The sequence below is a fragment of the Mustela putorius genome, unplaced genomic scaffold (assembly GCF_011764305.1).
Source record: "Mustela putorius furo isolate JIRA1106 unplaced genomic scaffold, ASM1176430v1.1 tig00004007_pilon_pilon_pilon, whole genome shotgun sequence".
NCBI classification, from domain to species: Eukaryota; Metazoa; Chordata; class Mammalia; order Carnivora; family Mustelidae; genus Mustela; species Mustela putorius.
In genome coordinates this window covers 8505536-8533446 of record NW_025422145.1, presented here as the reverse complement: position 1 = coordinate 8533446, position 27911 = coordinate 8505536, and the positions used below count along the sequence as shown (strand labels likewise).

The 27911-nt window shown below is 50.7% G+C and overlaps 2 protein-coding genes across 6 annotated transcripts; one reads left to right on the top strand and one right to left on the bottom strand.

Moving 5' to 3' along the window:
* Nucleotides 1–355: 355 nt before the first annotated feature.
* TMEM186 (transmembrane protein 186) lies at nucleotides 356–6213 on the bottom strand. 2 transcript variants are annotated; one of them, XM_004750411.3, is made up of 3 exons: nucleotides 3296–5922; nucleotides 2821–2913; nucleotides 356–2125 (listed from the first exon to the last, which is right to left on the bottom strand). In XM_004750411.3, the coding sequence occupies exons 2-3, from the start codon at nucleotides 2851–2853 to the stop codon at nucleotides 1490–1492; spliced, it is 669 nt and encodes a 222-aa protein (XP_004750468.1). In that variant the 5' UTR covers nucleotides 2854–2913; nucleotides 3296–5922; the 3' UTR covers nucleotides 356–1489. The 2 variants fall into 2 exon arrangements, with proteins under 2 accessions (XP_004750468.1, XP_004750469.2); XM_004750412.3 differs by lacking the exons at nucleotides 2821–2913; nucleotides 3296–5922 and adding an exon at nucleotides 5929–6213.
* PMM2 (phosphomannomutase 2) lies at nucleotides 6152–27477 on the top strand. Of its 4 annotated transcripts, none has more exons than XM_045071960.1 (8): nucleotides 6152–6277; nucleotides 11570–11681; nucleotides 13618–13694; nucleotides 14491–14582; nucleotides 16437–16536; nucleotides 16660–16735; nucleotides 17881–17996; nucleotides 26880–27477. In XM_045071960.1, exons 1-8 carry the CDS (start codon nucleotides 6197–6199, stop codon nucleotides 27042–27044), a joined length of 819 nt encoding a protein of 272 aa, XP_044927895.1. In that variant the 5' UTR covers nucleotides 6152–6196; the 3' UTR covers nucleotides 27045–27477. The 4 variants fall into 4 exon arrangements, with proteins under 4 accessions (XP_044927895.1, XP_004750466.1, XP_044927896.1 ...); XM_004750409.3 differs by having other exon boundaries at nucleotides 26000–27023; XM_045071961.1 differs by having other exon boundaries at nucleotides 25894–27023.
* The last annotated feature ends 434 nt before the right edge of the window (nucleotides 27478–27911 follow it).

Sequence of the window (27911 nt, the reverse complement as noted above, 5' to 3'; positions counted from 1 at the left end):
AACATAGAGTTACCCACCCAGTAATCCCACTTCTCAACACACACCCAAAAGGCCCGAAAGCACGGCCTCAGACTTCTGTCCACCCATGACGACAGCAGCATTAGTCACAAGAGCCAAGCGCTGGAAACAATGCAAATGTCCATCAACGGATGGAGAAACAAAATATGGTCTACACACACGTTATTCAGCCACAAAAAGGAATGAAGCTCGTACGGGTTATAGTCCAGATGTGCCTCAGAAACAGGATGGCGAGCGAAAGCCAGACATCACACACCACGGGGTGTCTGATTCCATCTACACCAGATGTCCAGGATAAGACAATCCACACAGACAGAAAGCAAATGAGGGCCAGGGAGAGGGGGAATGGGGAGTCATGTTTAATGGGAATAGAGTTTCTCCCTGGGATGACAAAAAAGTTCTGGAATGGACAGAGGCGGTGGTTGTACAACGCTGTAGACATGGTTAGTATCACTAAACTGTTCACTAGAAAATGGTAAAAGGATAAATTTACATTCTGTATATTTTACAATAAAAAAGGCTAGAAGTCCGCACATCGAAACATGCAGTTACTGACTTCTGAGAGGCAGAATAAGAGAGATCACGCCTTCCCTCCTCTGTACTGTTACCGACTGTGTAACAGACATGTAGCACTGACTGCAGGGAAGGGCAGTGCATTTAATCAGCTTCGGTTTATAAAATAAGGTACCAGAATACAGTTCATCTCACTTTATCACATCGCAGGGCATTCCCACAGGAGGACCCGCAGACGTCTTGGTGGCAAACACAATCTCAGCAGGAGTGCTGTGCTCACCGGGCCGACACCTGTCCCGGTCACTGTGCGGTCACCATCCCGGCGGGGTCAAATGACCCCCCTCTATCTAGGCTTCTTCCTAGTCCTTTCTCGGGGTAAGCCCCTGAGGGGGCCAGGCACAGGGCTCAGGACATGCCTCCTGACTGCCTGGAAGCCTCACAGCACACCCGGACCTCTGCAGTGACCTGGACATTTACTCTTTAGTCTCATACCCGTCCCATGTGACAAGCAGGATTTTCCCTTTCACGGATGTGACAACCAAGGTTCAGCGAGACTTGATAACCTGCTGCAGGACCGGGAGTTGAGAACGGACAGCATTCTCACTCCGAATCCTGGGCTCCCCACCGCGCACCTCCCCACCTTCCGATTTCTCAGCACGGCACCACTTGAGTGAACCCGACGTAGCTTCATCCAAGAACTGGCAGTTAACAGAAACTTCTGGCCATCATCTGGCTGAATGTCGCATACAAATACAGTAAGAATTTGTACTAAGGACCTCTTTCCTAAACCCAGTCACTAGCTCCTGCCTCATCATTTCCTCATCCCAAAAGACAAGGGTTTGGAGACCCTGGCAAGGTCTCCAGCGGCCTGATTCCGCTCTGTGGCCTCACCCACACCCTCGGCCTTCCTGCTGGAGATCCGGGCGGCCCAGGGCCACCCGGAGGCCCGGCTCCCAGCTCACTTGAGGGTGTCCAGCATCCCAAACACCTGCATGAAACGCTCTCTGTCCAGGACGCGTCCGTAGCGCAGGCTGAGGTAGAAGGTCTGCTTCCCGCCGTATTGCTGGATGCGCACGAACAGCTCCTGGGGCCGGTCCTCGCTCTCCGTCAGGGGGATCACATCGGCCACAGGCCAGTCCGTGTCCTGCCGCCGGCCCCAGAAGGTCAGGTGGGCTACGCGCAGCACAGTGCCCGCCTCGTTCACATACAGGATGCCCACCAGCCTCCGGAAGAAGTGGCTCATCCAGAAAAGCATGGCCAGGGCGAAGCCGGCTACCCCACCCGCCAGGCACAAGTTGCCGAGAGTCACGAGGCCGTGCGAGTACCCATAGAAGCCAGGCGGCAGGGCCAGCAGCGTCAGCGCCGTCTGCGTCACCTTCAGCCGGGACAGGTACTTGAAGACTCGGATAGCATCGAACCGGTAGACCATCTGGAACTGCTCTGCGTCAGTGCCTGCAGGCTTCTCCTTCGGGGTGGGGGTCCCGCTCCCCATCCACCTCCCAGGATCCTGCCCGGTGCAGCACCACAGCCCACATGCAGGCCTTCTCCAGGCAGCTGCGCCTGCCAACCGTGGCACGGCTCGGAGGAGGGCGGCCTGGAAGGGAGACAGGACAGCGTTGCTCTCAAGAACACAACCACGCTAATCACAAAATAAACACGCGCAGAGGGGTGCCTGGGTGGCTCAGTGGGTTAAGCCTCTGCCTTCGGCTCAGGTCATGATCTCAGGGTCCTGGGATCGAGCCCCGTATCGGGCTCTCTGCTCAGTGGGGAGCCTGCTTCCCTCTCTCTCTGCCTGCCTCTCTGCCTACTTGTGATCTCTCTCTCTCTGTCAAATAAATAAATAAAATCTTTAAAACAAAACAAAACAAAAAAACACGCACAGAGCCCCTTACCCAGAGGCTCCCGCCAGTCCTGTGAGGTTGCGATTACTGCGGAGACACAGGGAAGGATGCCTTAAGTTCATGTGAGCTTCACACAGGCGGTGCAAGACCGTGCCATGACCTTGACCCTTGAACACTGCAGGGGTTCAGGACACCAACCCCCCATGCAGTCAAAAATCCACCTGTAACTCCTGACTCCCCAAAAACTCAACGACTGACAGCCTAGTGTTGACCAGGAGCCTTACTGATAAGTCGGTTAACCCATGTTTGTTGTTACACGTATTACATACTGCGTTTTTAGAATAAAGCCAGCTAGAGCAAAGAATGTGAGTAAGAAAACCACATGTGGGGGGGAAACACAAGAGAAAATACATTCACAGCATTGTATTATCGGTACCATTAAGTTTACCTTGTTTCCAAAATGAACTGTCAGTAGCCTCATCAACACTGTCTTGGAGGACACAAAACACAGTAGATAGTATCTATGTATCTACAAAAAAGGCTAAAAGGGAGATTCCTATTTATTTATAAGAACAACGATTCATGGACTGGAAACAAAGTGGCAGTCTAGAGTCATCGATACGACTGTTTCCCAGGAGCCTGCTCTGGACGCTAATGAATGAACCATTATAAAATTCTTATGGCGCACAGTACTACTGTCAGGTTCCGAAGACAGTATGGGAAACACTGTTCCTTTTTTTAAAAAACCACCTAGGACTGATGGTAGACTGATATGCATCTTTTCCAATTACGGGGCGGGGGGGGGGGGGTGGCGGAGAGGGAGGTAAGGGGCATACTGCAAGGTAATTAAATCTCTGATGGCATAAAGCAGCGTTACCAAACAGTAAGAACACACAGTTACTTTGATATTACATAGTACTCACCTGACAGCCTCTAAGGACAGGCTACCCACTTCCAAAGGCCTCTTGCACATGTTCTACAGGGTGAACGCCCAGGCAGAGGATGATGGCACAAAGCGTCCCCTACAGTTCTTGCTGTACAGTTACAGGATTTCCACATGAAGACACTCGCTCACACACACAACAGGGAAGTTTAACCGTACACCACAATGACTCTTCACTATTTATTACTCGGAAGCGGGTCGGCGGGAAGATCTTCATCCTTGTCACCTTCCCGCTGAGTAGGCTGAGGACGAGGCGGCCCCGGGGCTGGTCTGGCGGTCTCAGGGGTGCGGGGGTGGGGGGGGACAGGTGGAGGCGGCGGAAGGGCATGCAGGCGAGGCAGGCACACTTGGCCTAACTTTAGGGAAATACATCGTAATTTCTGTCTGACTTTTTCACTCTTTCATTTCTCTAAAGATATTTCTGTCTGGCACCAAGCCCTCTTCCATCACCTGCTTGAGTCTCAGTGCCCGAATCACAAAGGGTCCATGTCGTAAAAGAAGTCAAAGCCCGTCTTGAATAATCGAAAACCTTCTGCCAGGCTGTCTAACGTCAACTTGTTTTCTGGCCCTGCTTCTTCTACGTCTTCCTTATGTGGCACTGGTCCAGAAGCTCTCATCCCCACGGAGGCGCCTTTGGTCAACTCCTCTGGCGCACAGTCTAGGAGCTCTTGACGTGGGAACTTATCAATGACCTCTGGGTCGGCAGAAGCTCCTTCTCCTGCCATCTTGACATTTTTTAAGCCAAACCTCTTTCTAAAATTATCAAACTATCCTTTGCTGGCATTAAATTCTCCAGCTTTAGTTCCTTCGTCTTCCTTTTGCTTCAGGTTGTCGTGTAACGACTTTGCTTTTTCTCGGATCGTATTAGAACCTACAGGGATGCCTTTCTCATAGCAATCCTGCACCCACATAAAAGCTGCATTTTCAATACGAGATAAAAAAGTATTTAGCAAAAAGTGCAAGGTCTTTGCCCCTGCTGGTGCAGCTGCTGCAACGGCTTCGTGGATTTCCTTTTCTTTTTTAACAATGGTCCTCACGCTGGACTCATTTCATCTTGAAATGACAGGCAACCGCGGCTGCCGACTTTAATCTACAGTACGTATCGAGCAATTCAACCTTTTCTTGTCATGTCATGATTTTCCTCTGCTTCTTGGGAGCACTTCCAGAACCACTAGTGGCATTTCGTGTGGGTTCCCTGGTGTTATTCAAGGTTTACAACATGGCACCAAACACGACGAAAAATACGCGAGAACCAGGGGACCACTTTGTACTGCCATTTGAGATTTACTAGCCACGAAGTGCTAACACGGAGATGAGGGCAGCACACGCCACGCGAAGCACATACTAAACCTGAGCTCACCGAAACAGCAGCAGGGGGTGGCCGCGGAATGATTACAGTAGTACAGCATGCACTGCGGTTAATTTTACGCAGTTAGGAGTTAACACTGCATCTTCATGTTTCTGTTTCTCTCAACTATGTACATGTACAGTTCTCCAAGGTTCTGTGCGCATTCGGATAAACTTTCTAGAACAAACTTGTGTATACTATGGTAGTAAATAAAATAAACTAGTATCTCCCTGTATTTTAGGCATTAGTGACATACCGTTTTTATTTTTTCCGTATTTCCAGGCTACGCGGTTCATTTGCCAGGTTTTCTGAATTACAGCAAACCTCCTAAAATTTTTCCAATGTATTTATTTTCAACAATCAACACAAAAGTGGATGGACACAGTTCAAACCCGAATTGTTCAAGGGTCCCCTGTACTTTACCACTGAGGAAACTAAACACAGAGAAGGAAAGAAATGTGCCCAAAGACACACAGCCAGTGAGTGGGGCATCGTCTGACTCTCAAACTGGCCCTCTTTCCTTCGGGCAGTCCGAAGAGGTACAAGAAAGGTGGCAGAGCCTTCATTCATTCAACAAGTACCCAGGGACAGCCAACTCTGGGCTGGGCACCGAATGCATAAGGCCGTGGGAACACTTTCCCCAGCAGGAACCAATGTCCTAAAGAGTAACAAATCCCTGCCATAATTCTAACAACCTCCTGATTCTCTGTCAGGTTAAAGCATCATCTTCGGTCCTGAAGGGGAAGCGCTGTTTTCTGAGCCCAGTTTGGGCAGGGAGGGAGGCGCCAACCCGCAGCCCAAGGGTTTTATCAAGTGCGCGGCTGTACACCTCGAGGAGAGCCGGGAAAGATGGTCCTGGCTTGGGGGCCCGATCTGGGTTCCGACCTCGGCTTCTACACACACTAGCTGTGGTCCCTCGGGCAAGTTCCTCCATTTCCCTGGGCCTCGGTTCCTTCGCCTTTCACAAAGGGGATTCACGACAAGCCAAATGAGACAATGGCTTCAAAGACCTCGAACGCACTTGGTGCCCCCGAGGATCGGACGCGCGGGGACAGAGCCCAGTGAATTTCAGAGAGCGACCCTGTCGCCCACACCATCGGAGCTCAGGAAAGTGCGGCCCAGCAAGCCTTAACCTACGCCGGAGGTTCACCGCCACCGCGGATTCTCCGAATCAGAACTCCAGGAACCTGCCTGCTTGCCGAACCCTCACCACGGCCCCGAAAAGCAAACCACCTCCCGCGGTTCCCACCACACCACCTTCTTACCATGGCTTCGTTTCCTGCCGCCGGAAGTGAACCCCCTCTGTCCCCGGAACCTCTGACGGCGCGCGCTCGACCGTCATAGGACGCCGTGTCGGCGCATTGCATCCTGGGATTTGTGGTTCCGAAAGAATATCCGACGCAGGTCCCTGGCACCGTGGGAGGGAATGCTCCTCCCCCCAGCGTGCCCTGCGGTACGGGGGCTGGTGGGGGGGGGCGAACCCGGAAGTTCTGGGCGGAGTTCCTGGTTGCCAACGAGTCCCATCCCGAGTGGATGGAAACCGGCGACATGGCGGCGTCCGGCCCAGCGCTGTGCCTCTTCGACGTGGACGGGACGCTGACGGCCCCGCGACAGGTAGGCGGCGTCCGGCGGGGTGGCAGCGGCGGGCTTAGACCCTCAGGATGCTCGGAGACATGGGGCGGGGCCGAAAAGCGAAAAACTTATTGGAAAACGCGGTTCGGGATTTTCACCGCCTGCGCTGGATTTGAAGCCCAGCTCAGCTCTCTTGCCAGCCGTGAGCGCGCCTCGGTCCTGTCGCCTGCGAACTGCACCTTGTGCCCTAATCTGAAAAACACAGGTGTCCAGGTCAAGCAGACCTAAAAGAGTCTCCGCTGTACCCTCTTGAGAGCTGTCTGACCTTGAGCAAGTCACTTAATCTCAGTCTCAGCCTCCGCGGCTTTCAGTGGGGACCTTCCCAGTTCCATATGGTGTATGTGAGGGTCGAATGAAATCGAATAAATTCGTAAAAATATTTTGGGTAGGGTGGGCCGTGTTCAGCAGGAGACAGTAAATATTAGCCGCTGCCAACCACCCCCTTTTCTCCACCCCCTTCTCCAGCGGGAGTGAGCAAGGAGACCTAGATTTTTTTCAGACTGCCTGCTGCGAGCCCCCCCTTGAACTCTTGGAAGCTTGCTTCCCACTTGTAGATGTTGCCGCTGCAGGCTTGATCGTGAGGTTTCCGTTAAGATCAGGATTTGTGATGAAGCTGACGCAGACCTCCCCCCTTGCAGGGACTGGTCCTTGAACCACAGCCATTCAAACTTGAGCTGGGACCCAATTAACCTTCCTAACTTCACTTTCTATCCCTGCCTTCTTAATTTTGGCCGGAGGATGGCAGTGGTGTGCTCCAGATGGCCACATTACATGCGTGTGACATCATTTGGCCTTTCTGAGCCACAGATTGGGTGCATCTAGGGATGAAACTCAATGGCAAGTTCTTCAGAGGCCCTTTGTGACCCAGATTCGGTGACCAAAACACACTTCTGGACTGTTAGAAAAGCTCTTGGCTGTCTGGAGCCAAAGTCAGCAACTCATTGTTTGTAAAGGCCCAGATAGCAAAAATTTTTTTGTCTCTGCCAACCACATGGTCTGTAGTAACTACTCAGCTGTAGGACCTTAGGTAGACACAGCATGGCTGCGTTCTAATAAAGCTTTATTTACTTGTTACAAAAACAACCAGCTGCTCTGTTTGGCCCATGGGCTGTGATGGTCTAGGGTTCACATTCCATACCTTTTTGCATATCACTGGACCTTCTCAACCTTTTCCCCTCTTTCCTACCATGTAGGATAATTTCTTTTACCCTTTTTTGTTTTAAAGGTTTTATTTATTTATTTGACAGACAGAGATCACAAGCAGGCAGAGAGAGAGAGAGAAGCAGGCTCCCTGCTGAGCAGAGAGCCCGATGCGGGGCTCGATCCCAAGACTCTGAGATCACGACCTGAGCTGAAGGCAGAGGCTTAACCCACTGAGCCACCCAGGGACCCCTCTTTTACCCTTTTAAACATAAGGAAACTGAGACTCAGTGAAACCATGACCTCTGTTTCTCACAGCAAATCTGGTACAAGTGTCTGGGCTGCAGGGCATTGTCATTTGCTAAGTTTGCCATTTCCTGCCACCGCTCCAAGATGGAAGCTGTTCTGGCTGCTGGTTATGCCGTTCCGGAAGGTGCTTCTGCCTTCCAGAAGGAATCTGGATAGATGACCACGAAGTATGAAATAGCAAAGAAACTCACAGTGTATTCCTGTAATTCACTGAGTCACAGTGTATTCCTGTAATACACATTTGAAACATGATATTCTTTGCAGCAAACTGATAATTTTAACACTGAAAAAAAAAAAGTCTAACAAAAGAAAATTGTTTCTGGGTGTCAGGTGTTCCAGGTAAAAAATGAAAATATTTTAGCAAGAGATCTATTCATTATAGAATAATATAGTACCTTCCCTCCCTCAAAACATGCATTCCCAAACAGTGATAAGCATATTACAGTCCAGAAGCAGAAGAATGGGTTATCTTGCAGCTGCTGACACACGAGATGATATAAACAGATAAAATCTAATTAGAATGGAGTCCGGAGCTCCGCACATACCACTATTTTAGTAGAATTTTCTTGTGCTGAGTACTTTCCTAAGAAAGGTTATTCCATCTAAAAACAGTTGAGACTTAGAACAAAAGAAGGGGGCCCTAAACCTGACTAAATTGTTTTTCGGCTTTATGTCATAAAAAACTCAAACATACGGGGGCACCTGGCTGGCACTGTCGCTAGAGCATGTGACTCTAGATCTCAGAGCTATAAATTCTAGCTGCATGTTAGGTGCATGTTACTTTTAAACCTTAAAAAAATAAAATCGAAATTCAAATAAGAAATTAAAATGTACAGAATTACTGCGAAACTACTATACAGAATAGCCGTATCCCGGCCACTTAAAATCAGCGATGACTGACATTAACTTTTCTACACTTTTATTCTTTGATGTGCCGCTTCTGAAGCCACATTCATCATGGTAATTCACCCCTAAATATTTGAGCCTGGATCTCTTGAGGACATCTGTGGTGACCATAGTGCTATCATCACCTACGAAACGTGTCACCAGTTCCCTCCTATTATTTAATGCCCCAGCTCAGAAGTCAGCACATATTTTTCTGTAAAAAGACAGATAGTAAAGAGTTGAGGCTCTGCCAGCCATGTGGTGTCTGTCACAACTACTCGGCTGTGTGGTTGCGTCACAGACAGTACGCAAGTGAATGGATGTGGCTGCGTGGCAGTCGTACCTCGCGGAACCTGGCAGCGAGTTAATGCTGGCCCAGGCACCTATTCTGCTGACTCTTACTTGCTCTGTCAGTTTTCCTCTGTTGTCCCAAAAGAAGTCTTTTGTAGTTGGTTTTTTCAGAAGGTGAATTTTTATCCTGCTTTGACCTCAATTTCAAGCTTTTGGATCTTTCTCTGTTTTATTTTTACCCAGGAGGACTTATAAAGAACCCCTTGTGATTAGCAACACAATTATTTGGAAACATCACAACAACTTTGGTCTGTGATTATTTTGCTCCAACAACCTCTCCTACCGTGGGTAGTTTAGATGCTCTGTTATGCTCACAAGGAGCTGGATCTTACTTCCTGTCAAAAAAATATTTGCTGCCCCTCGGAAGTGAGAAGGGGCCTTCTAACACACACACACACACACACACGCACACACACACACACATACACTTCAGACACACCTGATGGCCACAGTACCACGGAGCTCATCATTGTGCACTAGGGTTAAGAGAAAAGAAATTGCAGCTTTGGGTTCTGCTTGAAGACAGAAGTATTGCATTTTTAATATTTTGCAATCTAGGGAATCTTCCCCACTGCCTGCCACCCTGACGTCAGGTGGAAGTAAGCCACTTGGAGGGCTCCAGGACCCATTTTCATAGTCATTGATTTGTAGAGGCTGCCACGGCACTTCTAAATTTTGTCTGCTAAGTCGAGATTCCACAGAAGGTGTAAAAAACTGTGTGTTCTATTATAAGCCCTTCTGTACAATTTTATTAATCCTGGGTGTATATTTCTCTAAAATGTTGTTGTTTTAAGAAAAAAGAAAAGAGGGTGCCTGGGTGGCTCAGTGGGTTAAGCCGCTGCCTTCGGCTCAGGTCATGATCTCAGCGTCCTGGGATCGAGTCCCGCATCGGGCTCTCTGCTCAGCGGAGAGCCTGCTTCCCTTCCTCTCTCTCTGCCTGCCTCTCTGCCCACTTGTGATATCTGTCTGTCAAATAAATAAATGAAATCTTTAAAAAAATAAAAAAATTAAAAAATTAAAAAAAAAAAGAAAAAAGAAAAGATTTGGGTGCCTGGGTGGTTCAGTGGGTTAAGCCTCTGCCTTTGGCTCAGGTTATGGTCTCGGGGTCCTGGGATCGAGCCCCGCATCAGGCTCTCTGCTCAACAGGGAGCCTGCTTCCCCCGCTCTTTCTGCCTGCTTGTGATCACTCTTTCTGTCAAATAAATAAAATCTTTTAAAAAAAGAAAGAAAAGAAAAGAAAAAGAGAAGATTGAACTCTAGATGTTTTTGTATTGAAGTTGGTTTTTTGTTTTTGTTTTTAATTTCTGCTAACTTCATTTCTAAAGATACCCAGTGTGAGGGCCTCCAGGCTGGCTCAGTCAGTGGAACATGCCACTCTTGATCCCGGGGTCATGAGTTCAAATCCCACATTGGGAGTAGAGTTTACTTAAAAAATAATAATAAGTTAGGGGTCCCTGGGCAGCTTAGTTGGTTAAGTGTCCTACTCTTGATTTCAGTCAGGCCATGATCTCAGGGTTGTGAGATCAAATCCCGCATCAGGCTCCACACTGGGCATGGAACCTGCTTAATATTCTCTCAAAAATAAAAATAAAAAATTAGAAAATAGATACCCATTGTGAATAGACCATTCAGATTACTAAAAGTAACAAAATAACTTAAAAAATGAATTGTGATTTGTCTTAATACAGGAATATTTTTTTCATGTTCATAACTTATATTTAATTAGTCCACAATTTGGACTTCAACTAGCAAAAAATTACACCATTGAGACCACTGTTGATACATAAGAGCTTTTAGGAGAAACTAAAAAAATCCGTGTGCTGTTGCTGTTGTACTTATTTATTTTTGGTTTTGTATTATTATAACAAATCAATTCTGAATGTCCTCTGTAATCTTGTCATGTTTTGTTCTAAAATAGCAACTTAAACCCGTAAGTGGAGTACACTGTACCATTCGAAAGGAATGTTCTAAATCTTTGTGTATCCACACGGAACAGTCATCCCAACTCACTGCTAAAAACACATGTCACTGCACAAGACTTAGAATGAGTCCACTTGTGTGTCAGAAAATAAGACCTCCTTATTTTTTGCACACGTAGGCAAGTATGTGAATGCAGAGCAGTAGAGCTAGAACAGCACACAGCAGCTGTTAATATATTGCTTGTGTGTGTGTTTTTTTTTTTTTTAAGATTTTATTTATTTATTTGACAGAGAGAGATCACAAGTAGGCAGAGAGGCAGGCAGAGAGAGAGAGGAGGAAGCAGGCTCCCCGCTGAGCAGAGAGCCCGATGCGGGACTCGATCTCAGGACCCTGAGATCATGACCTGAGCCAAAGGCAGCGGCTTAACCCACTGAGCCACCCAGGCGCCCCTGCTTGTGTGTTTTAAGCTAGGTAAGAATAAGTAAAATTTAACACATTTTTTCTGGTAAAAAGTTGATTTCCCCAAATCACAACTAAAACATTTGGACTCACTACAGACCCAGAGCCTGAACTGGCATATATGGAAGTCAGGGTTGTATCACTCTTTGAGTTTCAGTCTCCTGGTTATTCTACGGCTCATGACTTTTTATTTTCCTTTTTGAAATGTAGAAAATTACCAAAGAAATGGATGGCTTTCTACAAAACTTGAGGCAGAAGATCAAAATTGGTGTGGTAGGCGGGTCAGACTTTGAGAAAGTGCAGGAGCAGCTGGGAATGGATGGTAAGTTGCGTTTGTTTGGTAAGTTGCGTTTGGTAAATGGCGGTTTCCTATGAGGACATTGGGACCTGTGGCCATGAAGTGTTTTAGGCAGCCTCGAGCCCTCCTCCCTGTGTGGCAGGCTTCCTGCTGCCTTGTTTGGACAAACATTCTCTCTGCTTTCTCTTTCCTCTGTTCTTAATGTTATAAATAAATTTCTGGAATTGGTGGTGGACCACTCGGTTCCCAGATACATGGGTGGGGTCACCCAGAAATTTGAGTGTGTGTGTCACTGCCTGGAATGCTTTGCCTTGTCCCCGTCCACTCTCTGAGCTCAGTTCAGTCCCCATCTCCTGACTGTCCTTCTCACCCAGGTGTTCAGATGCCTGCCAGGTCTGGGGGCCTCCTCTCCGTTGCTCTAACACATGTTTCCCAGAGTTCCCTAATCATGGGACACCCAGGCTCTCAACCCTACGTGGTGAACCAGAACTTCCAGCGCAGGCCCCAGGAAGCCAGGGGTTCCTATTGGCCCCTTCACTGGAGATCCTGAGGTCTCTGGGGCCTGGGAATCATATTTTAGCAGCTCCCCCCCAACCCCTGCCCCAGGAGATTGTGATGCACAGCCTTGCCAGCAGGACACACACTGCATGTTGCAAACGATCTGGTTGTCCTTCTGTTTTTTCTGGAAGACTCTGACTCTGCATTACTCATCTTGTAGCCCCAGGGCCTCTAGGGTGCCTGACCTCTAAGAACTAGATTGTGGAGAGATGGTTGAGATGATCGTTCTTTGGGACACTGTTGACATGTTGGGCCAGATCATTCTCCATTGTCCGGGCTGCCCTGTGCACACTGTAGGATGTTGAGCAGCACCCCTGTGGCCTCCACCCACGGGATGCCAGGAGCACCTCCGTGCCCAGTGTGGCATCCAAAAATGTCTCTAGACATTGCCAAATACCCTCTGGGGGGCAGTGTCACCCCCAGTGGAGAACCAGGGTTTTGACTGTAGTATCCTACAATCCAAATCGGTGTAGGCTGTCTTTATTGGATTAGTGTATTGGATGAGCATAATCTATGCATTCTCTCTAAAGCTCTCTGTTCTGCTTACACTTCCATTTTTCTCATAGATGCTCTACTTAGAAACACTAGAAACAACATAATGGGGCACATTAAGCCCCGGAAATCCTGTTACCCAGCCCTGATGGCCCTTTCTGCCTCTGGCCATATTTTTAACCACAGGCTCAGAGAGGCATTATGTCAGGGTAGGGCACTGTCTGTAGATTTCAAAGAGTGTGAGTCCAAACAACAGACTCAGAACCTTCACAAGCTAGAAGAAAGTCGAAGACCCAGCTGTATCAGAATCACTGGGGAACCTGTGAAAATACAGGTGTGAGGGCCCCACCCAACGCAGGGCACCTGGGAGTCTGCATTTTAATAAGCAACTAAAGTTTGGGAAACCATTGAGTATTATATGAGTGGTCTCCATATCTGGCTGCTATAATATAAGAATCACCTAAAGACCTTTTAAAAATATATATCTTCACTTATCCATTTTTAAACTCGGACCTTTAGCCTGGTCCTGCATGTTCTGATTCAGAAAGCCTGAGAGCAGAGCCTGGGAACCTGCATTTTCATCACTGCCCTGGTGACGCGGGTCCGCGGGGAGGCTTGGGGGTCATTCTTGGCTCACATCTTCCTCTCCAGGTAGAGGGGGCTGAAGGCAGAGACATGAGAGGACCCGCCACCAGGTCTCTGAACACCAGCCTGGCCACCATCTTGTACATTTGTAATTAGAGGCTTTTTTTTAAGGCATTTTTCCCCACCTTCGGAACCTGTTAAGGCGAGATATCCTTTTACAGTCCTTACTGGAGTTGCCCTGTTTTATCCGCGAGACGTGTCAATCAAGAAAGAGAAACCAGCTTCAGTTCCTTGCACACTGACTTTTCTCTTGTTTTGCTTCCAGTGGTTGAAAAATACGATTATGTGTTTCCAGAAAATGGCCTGGTTGCATACAAAGATGGGAAACTCTTGTGTAAACAGGTAGGTTCTAGAGTATCCAGACCACTATATGCTATTATTATACTATACTATAATAATATTAATATTAATAATAAAATAAAATAAATAATAATATATACTATAATAATATATATTGTTAGTAATATTATTAAATATAGTAATATTATTAAAATGCTTTCCAAAAAGCTATTTGACCCTGGATGCTTCTGGGGAGGTGTGTCCGGGAGGTGAGGAGCCGGGGAAGGAGTGAGCCTCTATCTACCCTGTATTCTTTTCTACGTCTTGAGTGTCGAGCCCTGTGACTATCACGTATTCCAAATGGCTAACTAAATTTCAGCATTGTTTTTTTAAGGGTACTTTATCTGATATTTCTGTCGCGCTGGCAGAAAGGAGGGCAGGCTGCCTGGCTACAAGCATTTTTAAGAGGTACTGTGTAGCTGTTGCTAGTAACAAGATCCTTCCTCTCAGACATATGAGAAAGCCCGAGTGGAACAAAGATACTTTGTCAGCGTCCGTAGATATTTTAATTGAATAAAAGCAGCAGTAATAAACTCTTTGGGCCTTCCATGAAGCATTCGAAAGATAATTTGTACAAAAATCTTGAGTCATGAAGCAGGAAATGCTTTAACTAAAGCCCTTTGTGGTTTGCCTTGTGTTTTCACGCAGGGAGAGAAGGAAAAAGGTAGCGGGGCGTGTCACGCTGGCCACGTCAGCCTAGTCACCCTCGCCAGTAGTGGCTGAAGCCCCGGGTGTGTTGTAAAGTTATTTCAAAAATGCCCCCCCCCATTCAAGTAACCCCAGTGTTTTCTTTATCCAGAGTATTCAAGGTCACCTGGGCGAGGCCCTAATCCAAGATCTAATCAACTACTGTCTGAGCTACATCGCAAGAATTAAACTCCCGAAGAAAAGGTGGGTTTGGGGGGCACCTGGGTGGCTCAGTGGGTTAAGCCTCTGCCTTCGGCTCAGGTCATGAGCTCAGGGTCCTGGGATCCAGCCCCGCATCGGACTCTCTGTCAGCAGAGAGCCTGCTCCCCACCCCCCGCCCCCTGCCTGCCTCTCAGCCTACTAGTGATCTCTGTCAAATAAATAAATAAATCTTTAAAAAAAAAAAAAAAAAAAAGAAAGAAAAGGTAGATTTGCTTTCAGCAGAGGCTGTGCTGGCATGGGGAGGAGTCACACTGGCTGGGTTGGTGCTGACTTTAGTCCCGGGCCCTGTGCTTAGTTAGTAAGACATTATTGGAAACCTTCTAGTGGAAGAATGAATCCATAAACCACAGCATTTCCACATGATGGGAAGCGGAAACTAAGAGGCTTGCTAAGACTATGGGCCCGGGAGGAGGCCTGTAAGAGCAGTGTGGAAAGCAGCTTCAGCCCCAGATCCGGAAGCCACCTGGGACACACCCCGGAAACCCAGGCCAGAGCCCACACACAGCCCTGCTTGCTCGGCCCACGGTATGACATAAAATCTGCATTAATTGCTGTCATTTGGAAGTTTGACTTCATATAGTAAAATACCATCATCTCTGGCTTCGGTGTTCTCTGAAGATCTGCAATTTCAAGTTAGCATGAGTTCCCCACCGTGAATTCAGGCAGCAGGATGCTTTGTTGGCCTTGAAGCAGACCCTCAGCTCAACACTGGGCCTATGTCCCTGGTATTTACAGGTGGCTGATGGCTCAAGATCAGGGCTGTGTGCAGAAGACAGAAAGGACCCAGGGAAGAGGTTCTAGAACTTCACAGTCATCAGCATTTAGAACTAGAAGATACTTCCGAGCACATAGTCACAGAACCCTTAAATTGCATTGTAAGGATAAATAGCTCACAGTTATTTGAGCTTTTAAGAAACTGTTTTGAGATTCAAACTGGAAACACCGTGGGGGAAAATGTTGTATGTGTGTGTGTGTGTGTGTGTTTTTTTTTTAATCTTTATTCAGAGTAACTAAAAAAAGGTGTTAAGCTGTTCTCACGTTCTGCGATCAGAGCAACCATTTAGTAGCAGCTAGCCACAGCAGCTGTGTTTCGTTGGAATGACGGAGGCTCACCAAGCAGCCCTCAGAGCCTTTTCCCATAGCTTTGTGTGGTCAGACTGGTGGGTTCAAAAGGTCACTAGCAAAAATGTCAGGCGCATGAATTTTCAGATTCCTCAGGGAACTTGAGAGATGGTAATCATTTTCATAGCTCTTTTTATTATTATTATTTTAATTTGACACAGAGAGAGAGCTTAAGTAGGCAGACAGGCAAAGGGAGGAGAAGCAGACTCCCCAGTGAACAGGGAACCCAACATAGAGCTCCATCCCAGGACTCTGCGATCATGACTTAAGCCAAAGGCAGACGCCCAACCAACTGAGCTACCCAGGCACCCCTCATAGCTCTTTATTGACAATAAAATTCACTGTCCAACAGAAATAATGTGGGCCACATGGGCAATTTTAAGTTTTCTGTAGCTGCATTAAAAAGAAAAATTAATTTTAATCATATTTTATTTAATTCAGTGTAGCCAAAACATAATCGTTTTAACACATAGTCAACAGAGAGCATTTCGAATGAGGGTGACATTCCTTTTTCATGCTCTATCTTTGAAATCTAATCTCAGTTCAGATTAGCTGCCTGTGGCCCAAGGCTACCCTGTGGCTGAGCCCAGCCCAGTGAAGTGTTGATCCTACCAGCCCCGTCCTGGAAATTTGAGCCTGCTTACCCATCTGTAAAGTCGTCCACGTAAATAATGTAATAATGTCTCTCCCGGGCTCGTCCCCTCTCCTCTCCAGGGGTACTTTCATTGAGTTCCGAAACGGGATGTTGAACGTGTCCCCAATTGGGAGAAGCTGCAGTCAAGAAGAACGCATTGAGTTTCACGAACTCGATAAAGTGAGTCCTTCCGACACAGCCTGGGTCTCGGGAGTGAAGATGTGCAGCCTCGTGGCCTGTGGCTGAAGGGTGCCTTCTGCACTGACATGCGCTAGACAATCGGTATCTCCTTATTTTTCTCAGAAAGAAAACATCAGACAGAAGTTTGTAGCAGACCTGCAGAAAGAGTTTGCAGGCAAAGGCGTCACATTCTCCATAGGTACGGTGCACTCGGGCTGGCTTCCGGCTTCAGTAACCACCTACTAAATGGGGGTTGCGGGGGCCGGTGAGCTCTTGGAATGGGGCTGTGCCTAGTGTGAAGGTGGGCCAGAGGGGCGTAGGGGCGAGCACTCCTGTGTGGTCAGCCCTCATGGAGACTCTCCCTGGCCTCTGGGTTTGGTTCTAATGTCTCACCTGGCAGGATTCCTCCCCACCCCCACCGCCCTGCCCCGGTACCTCTCTTCCTGGCCCAGAGTAGAGCTCAGCAGAACAGATTTGAAATCTCATCATGCGTGAGCAGCAGGGATCCGTAGCAGCCAGTTGGGTTTGTGTTACAAATCAAGAAACAGGCCCTGGAGGAAAAGGGGTCTTGTCTAAGCCCACAGATGTTGTGTCTGCAGTGGTGGACCAGCATGCGAGCGAACATTTCCTGTGTCGGACAGAGTTCTTCCCGCAGCGCTGGTGTCTTGGCCGGCCTTGGTTTTTCGTAGAATACACTTGTGAGATGCTTGAAGCAAACGCACTTCCGTCAGCGCTGATGGGTCCTTACGTAGAACCCTCTTGTTTTACCACCTACCCTGAGCGTACAGTTGTAGGAAAACTTGAATTATAAAGAGATTACCTCTGCTAGAGCAGGTAGATGTTCAAGTGTTCTTGAACCACAAGGTGAACGTCTCCCCGACAAAGCTTTCCAAGAGTTTATTGCACCTGAAAGCTCCCCAACAATCACTTTGCACCTGCTTTTCCTCTCTCCTGCGAGATGTACCGCACACAGCCAGCTCTGGGCTTCGCCCCCAAGAGCCAGAGCATACTAAAGCTCGGGGTGGCCCAGCTGGTTGAAGCTGTTATTGGATTTTCCACTGCTTCCTTTAGACCCATGTCTTTGGTGCAGCACTTGAACACGAACGCATTCCTCATTCTGAGCTAGCAATCTGTCTTGCTTTTCAATTTTGGGTGAAATAATGTTGGATAAAAGCAACGTCCCATGAATTTCTAGAACCGGTCCCTAAAATAGCATAAATAGCAAACCAGGGTATTAAAAACCGACCTCAGCCCTCCAGTTGCTGATGAGTAGACCGCGCGTTCGGTTCAGCCACATGCTCCTCTTTCCCGCCTCTAGCTTCTGTGTCTTCCCCCTCTTGGCAGGAGGCCAGATCAGCATCGATGTCTTTCCTGATGGCTGGGACAAGCGGTACTGCCTGAGACACGTGGAAAATGACGGCTATAAGACCATCTATTTCTTCGGGGACAAAACCATGCCCGTAAGTACGGGAGCGTATTTTGGAATTGGACTGTTTGGTTCAGGCTGGAAAAGGGGAATGGACATGTGGGCCTTTTCCGCTCCGCCACGCAGCACGCACTGGCCCAGCTCACATGGAGCAGGGGCTGCTTTCCCCTGAGAGGAACGAATCAGCCTCCCTCCCTTTGCGCTCGGACACCAGACCCCTCAGTGGGGACGGTCATGGAGTCCTTTCGAGGCTCACTTTGCAGCCTTCCAGAACACCTGCCCCAGTGCCGCTGTCCAGTCCTTTGTCCACTTCCATGCCCTTGGCCATTTTTAGGTCATTTTTCCACTGTGGTTTTCCCCCAGGGACATTCTTTATGAGCTGGGCACAAGGCATCCTAAATGGTAGGAAGACGGGGAATCTCACGGGTCTCAAATTCAAGAGACCGCATCAGGGACTGTGTTAGCAGTGCGCATCGCACACACAGGGTTTGGGGAGCTGTCCCTGATGGACAGGTGCTGGACTGAGTCTAAATCGGGGCTGAGAGCAGAGCTGTGTCGAAGGCCAGCACCAGGAGGAGGACTGCGGAGGAGGGATTTCCCCAGAGCCACTGTGGCAGCAGGACGGGGCTCTTCTTGGGACAGGTGGGGCCCTGAGAGGAGGCTGGGCACCAGCCACTCACTGCCCAGGCCCCTTCCTTTAAATTCCTGTCGCCCCTGGGCCCCTCCGCCCACTTCCCTTCACGTGCCGCCTGGTGATGGGAATTATCTTGGCATCAGAGGTCCTGGTTCCGGCTTCATGGCCATCCTGCACCAAGCAGCTATGCCCTAGACATTCAGAGTTTGCTTAGTGTCTGGTCTGTGATCCACTGCAGAGTACTTGCCGTTTTGCTAAGGTTTTTCTGGGGTGGACCTACCTGCCTATCAGCAAGGTCCCCACATAAGGTCTTCTAGCATTAAAGAGACTTCTGATCAATATAGGCTCACGTCCATCCTTCTAAAGGATAAAACCAGGACTCGGGGTGCATGGGTGGCTCAGTCGTTAAATATCCGACTCTTGATTTCAGCTCAGGGTGTGATCTCGGGGTCCTAGGATCAAGCCTGGCGGCGGACTCCCCATTCAGTAGGCAGTCTACTTGTCTCCTCCCTCTGTACTTCCCTATACTTCTCTGTACTTCTTTCTTTCTCTTTCTCTCTCTCAAATTAATAAATCTTTAAAAAAAAAAAAAAAAACGGAAAGGTTAAGTGACTTGCCCAGGGTCACACAGCCCATGGCCGAAATGGTGGCACCAGAACAAACGACCTTGTCTCTAAGCACGCAGGCTTCCCAGTCCAGCAGGCCGTCCTTCGTCGCAGTGGGGAACATTCTCTTCTGGTTCCCGGACAGCATGGTGCTGCTTTTCTGGAGGCGTGTCCTTTAGCCTCGTTCTTAACAACAGAGAGAAGTGGTTTGCAACCGCGTCCATTTGGTGAAATTCTTTGGCTGCAGAAATGCTTTTGCATCAGACTTTGATGTCTTTGGAGAAAGCGAGCTCACGCAGTCACACGCGGGATCTTCCGGCTGGCCGGGCGCCTCCGCAGCCCTTCCGGCCCGCTGCTCGCTCGGCCAGGCCGGGAGGAGAGCTGCTGAGACAGGCGAAGCCAGGTTTTTGTCCGTGAGGACACTCTTGCTTTGTGCAAAGAGCCCCCAGAAGCCTCACTGGGGACTTTGCAGAACGGAATGTGGTTCTTGAGATTGGCAAAGAATGCCTGCTTTTGGGATTCTCCATCTGGGAACTCCAGTACATCGATTCTGTTTGTTTGGTTTTTGGTTTCACCTACTTTTTAAAGGCGGATACTTCTTACGGAAGGTTTTTTCCTGATTCGTAATTAACATTCACTGTAGAGCATGGGAGAAAGTTCAAGGGAGAAAGTGTAAGTCACATGTGGTCACAGCTGATGCGCCTCCCAGTCTTTTCTCTGGGCGTCCGCGACCCCCAAAGTGGACCGTGCGTGTTCACTCTTGGATTTTCTGCTTTGTTCTCGTACCTATCTTATTTACCCATGTTAGTGAATTTCTTTGAAAATGAGGTTTTCAGGGGCTGGATGACCCGTTTTCCCAGCAGAGGCCCTGGGACTGTGGTTGTTGACACCGTGGTGACCGATCTCTGCCCTCTCTGACGCTGCTGTCGGTCGGTGGTTTCCTGGAAATGGGAAGTAACGGTCCAACCATCTAAACCTTTAACAGGCATAGAGCCATCCAAACGCTAGCTTTAAACTTCTCATATTCTGTGATAGATTTTGAAAGCGGTTTCCTTCCTTCGCATCAAGGCAGATGTTTTTGCTGGTTTCCAGGGAAACAGCACTTGAGCTGAGAACTGTCAGTAAAAAGCCATTTCCCAGGGGTTCCTGGGTGGCTTATTCGGTTAAGTATCTGACTCTTGATCTCAACTTGGGTCTTGATCTCAGGGTCATGAGTTCGAGCCCCATGTTGGCCTGCATAGTGGACGTGGAGCCTACTTAATTTAAAAAAAAAAAAAAAGCTATTTCCTTGCCAAGCACCACAGGCTTAGAGGCCTGCCTGGCAGCCTCTCCAGCCCTAGCAGCCGCCTCCATCTGGAGGGATCTGATGTTACATGGAGCCCCTCCCCCATTCCCTGCTTGGAACACCCTCAGAGAGCAGAGTGAAGAAACTAGACCTTGGCCGTTGCTTTTCTAAATGCTTGGCAGTCCTGGACTGACTGTTGGTCCCTACCCCCTCCCCATCCTGCCCATCAGCCACAACAACCAGGGTCTGTTAAAACCCAGCTCTGAGTATAGCCTCAAGGCTTCAGGCCCAACCTGGAGTGCCTTGGTTTGGTGCAGGGAAAGGGTCGGCCAGGGCACAGAGAGGCACCCCACACTGCTTTGCATGGCTTCGGGGCGGGGAGGGAGGTGGCGGGCAGACTGCCCCACCTGACTCCGCCCACCCCCAGCCTTCCCATATTCCCAGGCTAGACAGTTTCTGCTGGCTTAACGCTTCCTGGCTTTCAGGCGGTTGGAACATGAAAACATTCTAACGGTCATGAACATCGACAGCTGATTGACTTTGACTCAGCACATCCTTTTGGGTGATTGAGTTCTCTGTCCGCTTCTGTGCTTGGGACGGGCACACGCAGAGTGGCAGGACTGGGGAGCACTGTTGCAGGAGGTGACTGACCACGCACAAGGCAGTTGGTGCACACGGCAGAATGCTCCGTGGCTGTACGAACCACAGATGCAGACCGATCTCTGGGATGTTCTATCAGGCGAGCCACGTAAGGTGCAGAACGGTACAAGTAACAGGCGCCGCTTTTGTCTAAAGAGGTGCTCTCTTCACGGTGCTCATAAGTGCATAAAGAGAATGTGAAGGGACATCCGAGAAGGCAGATGACAGACCTCCTGAGAGCTAGGGACAAGGATGGGAGAGACACTTGGCACTCTGTCTTCTCTTTAAATTTTGACCTCCACAAATGTGCTCTCTGTTGAAAAATAAAGCTTTAAAGTATCAAACTGAGCAAAGGAAGAAAACTAAAATTTTTGGTTTCTAAAGCACTTCAGTGTCAGACCCTGAGCTGGACCCTTGGACGTTCTGTCCTCAGGTCCTTGGGCAGCCTGGCGGGACGTGCGGGATGGGCGGCAGCGGGCTCCACGCAGGGCCAGGGGCGGTGCAGGTCAGTGACCGCACGGCATCCAGAAGCCTCTCGTCACTCTCCCACATCACCTCCAAAATGCTGTCAAATCATGCAACAATTGGTTTTCCACAAACGTTCAAAAGGAAAATCTTTCCTTAAAAGAAGCTTTAAGGAAGTCCCTATCGGCCTGGTGGGAAGAGGCAGCTTTGAAACCCAGAAGACCTACAATCTGGCCGCCGTTGCCTACAGGGTGACCACACACATCTGTGTCGTGAGCCGTGGTACTTGTCAGCCCCTATGGGGGCTGAACTGTGGGGACGCAGTTCTTCTGAAGCGGTGGGAGGAAAGGGAGGTCCTAGAGGGAGGGTGGCTAGCCCAAGGCCGGCTCAGGAAAGGCAGCAAGCAGGACTTGTTTCTTCCAGCAGGGAACCAGCCGGCTATGAAGTCTGCAGCTTTTAATGAAGTTAAGAAAATCTCATCCAGTATGAGATTCCTCTGAGAGATTGGGGGCCTGTAGGGTGGGTGGTGCGTGTTAGCCGGCGAACCTTGAGTTCCTGCTCAGGCTGCGGACAGAGTTGGCCATTGGCCCTGCCCTGGGTGACCTGGCCATGCCTGGCATCTCCTGCGCTCACAATCAGGATGCCTGAGAGCTGATGAGAGCACTGAATGTGTCCTCTGTGCAGACCTGTCCTACTATTCGTGCGTGTCAGTGTGAAATCTGAGACCCAAGTCTTGGGGGCTAGTGGCAGGCTTAGGTTAGCATGGAGAGAGGGGTGTTCCTTGCTCCCAGAGGGGCCTCAGGAAAATTGCTGCTCCCTGAGATCTGACTGGAGGAAGTTGGATCGGGTTAGAGGTTCCCCACCCAGTTGAGGGGGTGCTGCCAGTTCCCCTGTGGGAGGATGGGAAGCAGGACACTGGGCCGGGGGCAACACCATGAGTGCGGTGTTTGTTGGGGTCTCGGCTGACCCGCCTTCCTTCTGGACACCAGAATCTGTGGTCGTGTCACCCCTGAGATCAGGGCAGGGGGAAAGGGGCTGCTGGATAAACCCTGAAGAAGCAGCAGCCATTGCTATAGTTCTTCTCTTCATGGGGACCCTGACTCCAGACCCCTAGAGTGTGGCCAACCCGCAGGGAGTCCCCTGGTGCGGTCACTGATGGCTACGAATCGGCTTCTCCTGGAGGCACGTCCATGCCTGGTCCCGTCACCCAGTGCTCAGCCCTTGTTTTGGGGACGAGGGGGTACGCCAGACTCATGAGCAGACCCGGAGGGTCACCCCGGGAGCGTCAGCAGGACAGCAAGCCAGCTTGCTTTCCACTGGACGGTTAGTCCCCAGACTGTAAGCACTGGGTCCCGTCCTGGAAATACTCCTGGAAATACTCGGAGTCACCTGATTGTTTTCAAAACATCATGACCCTGGGGCCAGACTGGTTTTGGTTTTCTTTTGTTTGTTTGTTTGTTTTAAGTGTAACAGTTCACTTCTTTCTAGGAAAAATCAGTATAGTTATCTAAGGGCATACATTTTTATCAAATATTCTCCTCACCAGCTAACGATCACACGTTGAGAAAGCAGCTGCATACCAGCCGTGCAGCACGTACTCAGATCCGTTTGGCTTCTCACGCCGCGGCCTGCAGGCCAGGGGTACTGGCCTTAGAAGTGTTGGTACAGCTCCTGCGGTGACTGTCACCACAGCCCAGGGAGCACCCCCCGCCCCAGGGCTTTGAAACAGAGCCCTTGTCCCTTTGGCCTTTGTACCCAGATACCTAGAAATTGGATCGGTCCCGTTACACTGGCTGGAGATGAGCAGCCACATGTGGTGGATGTGGACTTGAGCCTCACATGGGTGTTCCTAGCAGAGACCCCCTCGGAATCCAGCGGCCCGGCCCTGCTTCCTGCTCTGCAGGGCCCACAGGCCAGGGACACGTGATTTGTGTGCCCTTCCTCAGCTCTCCATCAGGATCCTCAGGGTTCACTGGACACCCCCCCCCCACATCGGCTCAGCATCAGCGTGTGCAGAAACACGGCTGGGTAGCGGGGAGACTGGACCCCACTCAGCCCTGCCGTCTGCTTTTCTGTGGCACCCTCAGCCCTTCGCCTCAAATATTTAAATATTAATGGGCCGTTTGCACTGAGCTGGAAGCCTCTCCTCCATCTGGCATCTGTCCCCGGCCCACGATGTGTCCCTTCCGGCTTGGTTCCCTTTGTCATCTCTCAGAAAAGCGTCTTCCCCACCCGGACTCTAGTGACCTGTGCAAATCTGGTGTTTGGAATCTGCGGTTCCCTGAAACCTGATTCTAGAGGGGGGCGCTCACACCAGCTTGTCTTGTGCTTCTGCTTCTCCCGACCTCCCTCTGACTCTGTTGTGCCAGCTCTGGGAGCCCCAGAAGAGCCCAGGTGCCCTGGCAGGAGGGGAGGTTAAAGTCTGTGGTGCGTGGTGCTGGTGGTGCCAAGATCGAGCCGGGAGAGCCACCCCGTGTGGACCAGGTCTCCCGGGAGGGACAGGCGGGGCAGCTGCTTCGGAGTCGTTCCCCGGGGCCCAGCGTCTGCAACCCGCCCCCAGCCCTGGCTGGCTGCGCAGCCTCCTCCTCGCTGTGCTGCTGCTCCTCGTCCTCAGCCCCCACCTGCACGGCCTGCAGAAGGTGAAGCTGATTGTGTCCCCTGGTTGCAGCTTTGCCAGTGGCTTGACATAAAATCCCAAGTCCTTACCTCCCTGGCCTGGGGGGCCGCTGAGCTGACTTCTGGGACGTGGCTTGTCCCCTCCCTTCCTCTGCTCACTGGTGCCTCCCTTGTCCCTCTAGGTTCTCTTCCCCTCCGTTCTCTGCCCTACGGAGTTGCTCGCCTCCATCTCCTGTCTCTCCCTGTCTCCGCTCTGACGTTCGCTTTGCCCGGCGGGTAGTGCGTGCTCCCTGGGCTGGTTGGGCTCATGTGTCAATCCAGACTCCTCCCTCCCGAGTGAATGAGTGACAGGGACTGAATGTGTCCCCGATAGATGGTTGGTTTTTCTGGATAGTTCACAAGTCTGTTTCTACAACATTAAGTTCTCTGTGGCGGTTTTTTACCTCCCGAGCTATTCGTAGGAGAAATCGGACTTTAATTCTAAGCATTACATGAACTGGTTTCACATTTACTTGCTTAGGTAGCCGCCGGTGGGCGTGACGCCTAGAGCTGACCCAGAGCCACTTGACGGCACAGAAATCTGTGAGGCGAGGGCAGGACCCCAGCAGCTCCCCCCGTCAGCGCTGGGAAGGGAGTTTCCCTGATGTGGCTCCAAGTTCATGGCCCCCGACCTGACTCCTTCCCCGGTGCATTTTGGGCCCCGGCAGCAGCCCCTCCTAAACTTTGGGACAAGGTAACTCTCACAAAAGTCAGAGCAGTAAGAATTACTGTGTCCGTGAGTCCTTTAAAGGCATGTCAGTTGTTTCTTATAGAATCTTTAGGAGAAAAATCCATTTTTACTCTGCAGTTATTTTCATCGTATTATAAACTAATGTTTTGAGTTACACCGTCCAGGCTTATGAGGAGAATCTAGGAAATTGCATGAGAAGCAAAGCAGGGGCTTTCCTGGAGCTCAGGGTGTGGGAACGGCGGCAAGCCCGCTTCACTCACCCCAGACCGGGGGGGTGGGTTGGGGATGCCGTACACACTGGAGGACCCACCCCCGGGGACCCCCATGGCGGGCCAGGGCCCCCCGGATACAAGGTCTGGCAGAAGCAGTCTTGCGCTCCACTCTTGGAAGTGGCCCAGGGGAAGGGATGTGTGCATACACCTGGAGCCGCATGAGCCGAGGGGCAGGTGCCGACCTGCGGCCAGGGGGCAACGTACCCCCCTTCCAGCAGCTGGCTCACCCATCGGCCGCGGTCCAGGCAGGGTCTACACCCGGGCCGCCTGGCTCAGTTGCAAGCCAAACACAGGAACTCTTTAAATGTAAACAAATAGAATCAAATAAACTCTGTTCCTTTGTTGCCCTGGCCACTTGCCACCAAGTACTCGGTAGTCACCAGTGGCTGCTGTTGGCCCGTAGGCCCGCGTGTCCGTGTCACAGCCAGATGCCACAGTGGGCTGTCAGCCCTGCTGCGCTGCCTGTGACAACAGCCTGGGGCGCAGTTCAAACACAGTGGCAGGGACTGCTGTCACCTGCCACGCTTGCTTTATAGAAAAAGAAGCCTCAGATCTTCACAAGAGCATCGTGATTGCTTTCAGAGGCGTAATTACACGTTCCAAGCTAAATTGCAGTTCAAGGAAAAGTGAGAAAGCCCTTCTCGGTAATGCCTGGGCTCGGGTTGCTCTTCTCCCGGGGGCCCAGGTAACCGAAGCCCGCCTGCCTGCTGGTAAAAGGGCGAGTTCCTCAGTTTCCTGCCGCCCGCGCCCAGGAGAAGCGAGGCGCCCACATCTCCCCCGTGTCTTCACAGGGCGGGAATGACCACGAGATCTTCACCGACCCGAGGACCGTGGGCCACACGGTGACGACCCCCGAGGACACCCGCAGGATCTGTGAAGAGCTGTTTCCCTAACAGCCCCTTCCCTGAGGGAGGGCAGGGCGTCCTGCTGACAGGCTAGAAGGGTCACCGTGGCCACACTCGGGATCCCTCCCTCCCCCACATGCCTGCGAACCCCAGCCTGTGCCAGGCTCCCGACACCTCCTGGGGCCTTGACTACATGGCCTCCACCCCCAGGACCAGAAGCAGCCAGACTTGTCAAGAATGGCCGGAAGGAATGACTCCCAACCCAGTTTTATTCCCCACCCCCAAGTCGCAGACCCTCCACATGTGCAATCACGGTACACACGGTTTTGGGGGAAACTTCCCCATCATTCTAGAATGATACAGAATGAATGTGCCCAGACCCTCCCTCCTCATGGGTCTTGTGAACAATGTAACTGGCAATGTTTGGACCCCCAGTACGCACGGGGGCATCTGGTGATGAGAAAGAACAAGATGTTTACAGCCATCCCTCCCCAGGACAGAAGTCTGGAAACACCTCCTGAGGGGAAACTCTTGCCCACTGTCAACCCTGGAGGACTCCGAAAGCAAAGGCCCTGTGGCCACCAGGCAGGACTGAGTTCAGTAGCACATGGGATGCAGACCGCAGCACGGCCCACAGACAGGTGGCCACCATGTGACCACTGACCCCAACAAGGTTGCCCCTCAGCTGGCCTGCATTTCTGGGGGCGAGCTCTGAATTCACTACACCTAGGACAGACTGCTGGGGCTGCACCTCGGGATGGGAGCAAGTGGGCCGCAGTAGCCCTGCCCCCAGATGCTAGAGCCTCCCTCCCCTCCGCTTTCTCAGGGATCACGTGAGAGGCTGGATCGTTCACAGAGGAGGAGCTGCACGGCTGCCCTGCAGATCTTTATGTGGACCAGCCTGCCTGTCCCGGCCTCACCCAGACCTGGGCCTAAAGGGTGGGCGTGGTCCGACGGGTGGGCCTGTGACCCTCACTCGGAGCTTTTTTGAATTCAGCAAGGTCCTCGTGCTGCTGGAAGGCAGCCCATGGAAGCGCGCTTCCCAAGGAAACGGTTCACAGGTCACTTTTCAGAATCTGGACTTGTCAGGACCCGCAGACCCACAGTCCGCTCCAGTCCACAGCACGGCCTCTGCTCAGGCCTGGCCCATCTGAACAGGGGTCTGCACCCCTGCTGCCCCACCCCCACCCCACCAGCTGCTTTCATCTCCACAAGCCGCCCAGGCCCCACCAGGCTTGTCCTGGCTGGGGTCCAGTCGGGGGCCGTCTGCGTGCCCACGCGCAGGGCCGACGTTGCTCAGTGGTTCCCAGGACTCAGCCACACAGGCGGACCTTTCCTTGCTGGGTTTTGCAAGCGATACTGTAACGACCTTTGACAATGCAAAGCAGCAAATTAAAGTTGATTTTATTGTTTCCTGTTTCTCATTCGGAGGCCTTTTTCTTTTTTTTTTAAGATTTTATTTATTTGACAGAGAAAGATCACAAGTAGGCAGAGAGGCAGGCAGAGAGAGAGAGGAGGAAGCAGGCTCCCCGCTGAGCAGAGAGCCCGATGTGGGGCTCGATCCCAGGGCCCTGGGATCATGACCTGAGCCGAAGGCAGTGGCTTAACCCACTGAGCCACCCAGGTGCCCCAAGGCCTTTTTCCTTCTTTGACGGTTACATGAACAGTAAAGTGGGCGATCAGCTGAGCTGTCCTCTCAGATTCTGGAAGGAAAACCCAGCCCTTGCAGATCTGAAGGCCATTGCTTCTGACACTGGTGTTCCCGGGGTTTCCGCAGCACCAGAGTTTGGTGCTTCCGGGCTCGCCTTCCTGCCCACGGGGTAAGGATCTGCAAGTTTCCTTACGTTGTTAAGAGCAG

What these genes read in the sequence shown, in the direction of transcription:
- PMM2 (XM_045071960.1), top strand. Translation starts at nt 6,197, where the DNA reads ATGGAAACCGGCGACATGGCGGCGTCCGGCCCAGCGCTGTGCCTCTTC. An exon ending in GGAGCAGCTGGGAATGGATG is followed by an intron (nt 11,682 to 13,617) that starts GTAAGTTGCGTT and finishes TTTTGCTTCCAG; the next exon opens with TGGTTGAAAAATACGATTAT. An exon ending in ATTAAACTCCCGAAGAAAAG is followed by an intron (nt 14,583 to 16,436) that starts GTGGGTTTGGGG and finishes TCTCCTCTCCAG; the next exon opens with GGGTACTTTCATTGAGTTCC.
- TMEM186 (XM_004750412.3), bottom strand. Translation starts at nt 6,213, where the DNA reads ATGTCGCCGGTTTCCATCCACTCGGGATGGGACTCGTTGGCAACCAGG. An exon ending in CGGCAGGAAACGAAGCCATG is followed by an intron (nt 2,126 to 5,928) that starts GTAAGAAGGTGG and finishes TCTCCCTTCCAG; the next exon opens with GCCGCCCTCCTCCGAGCCGT.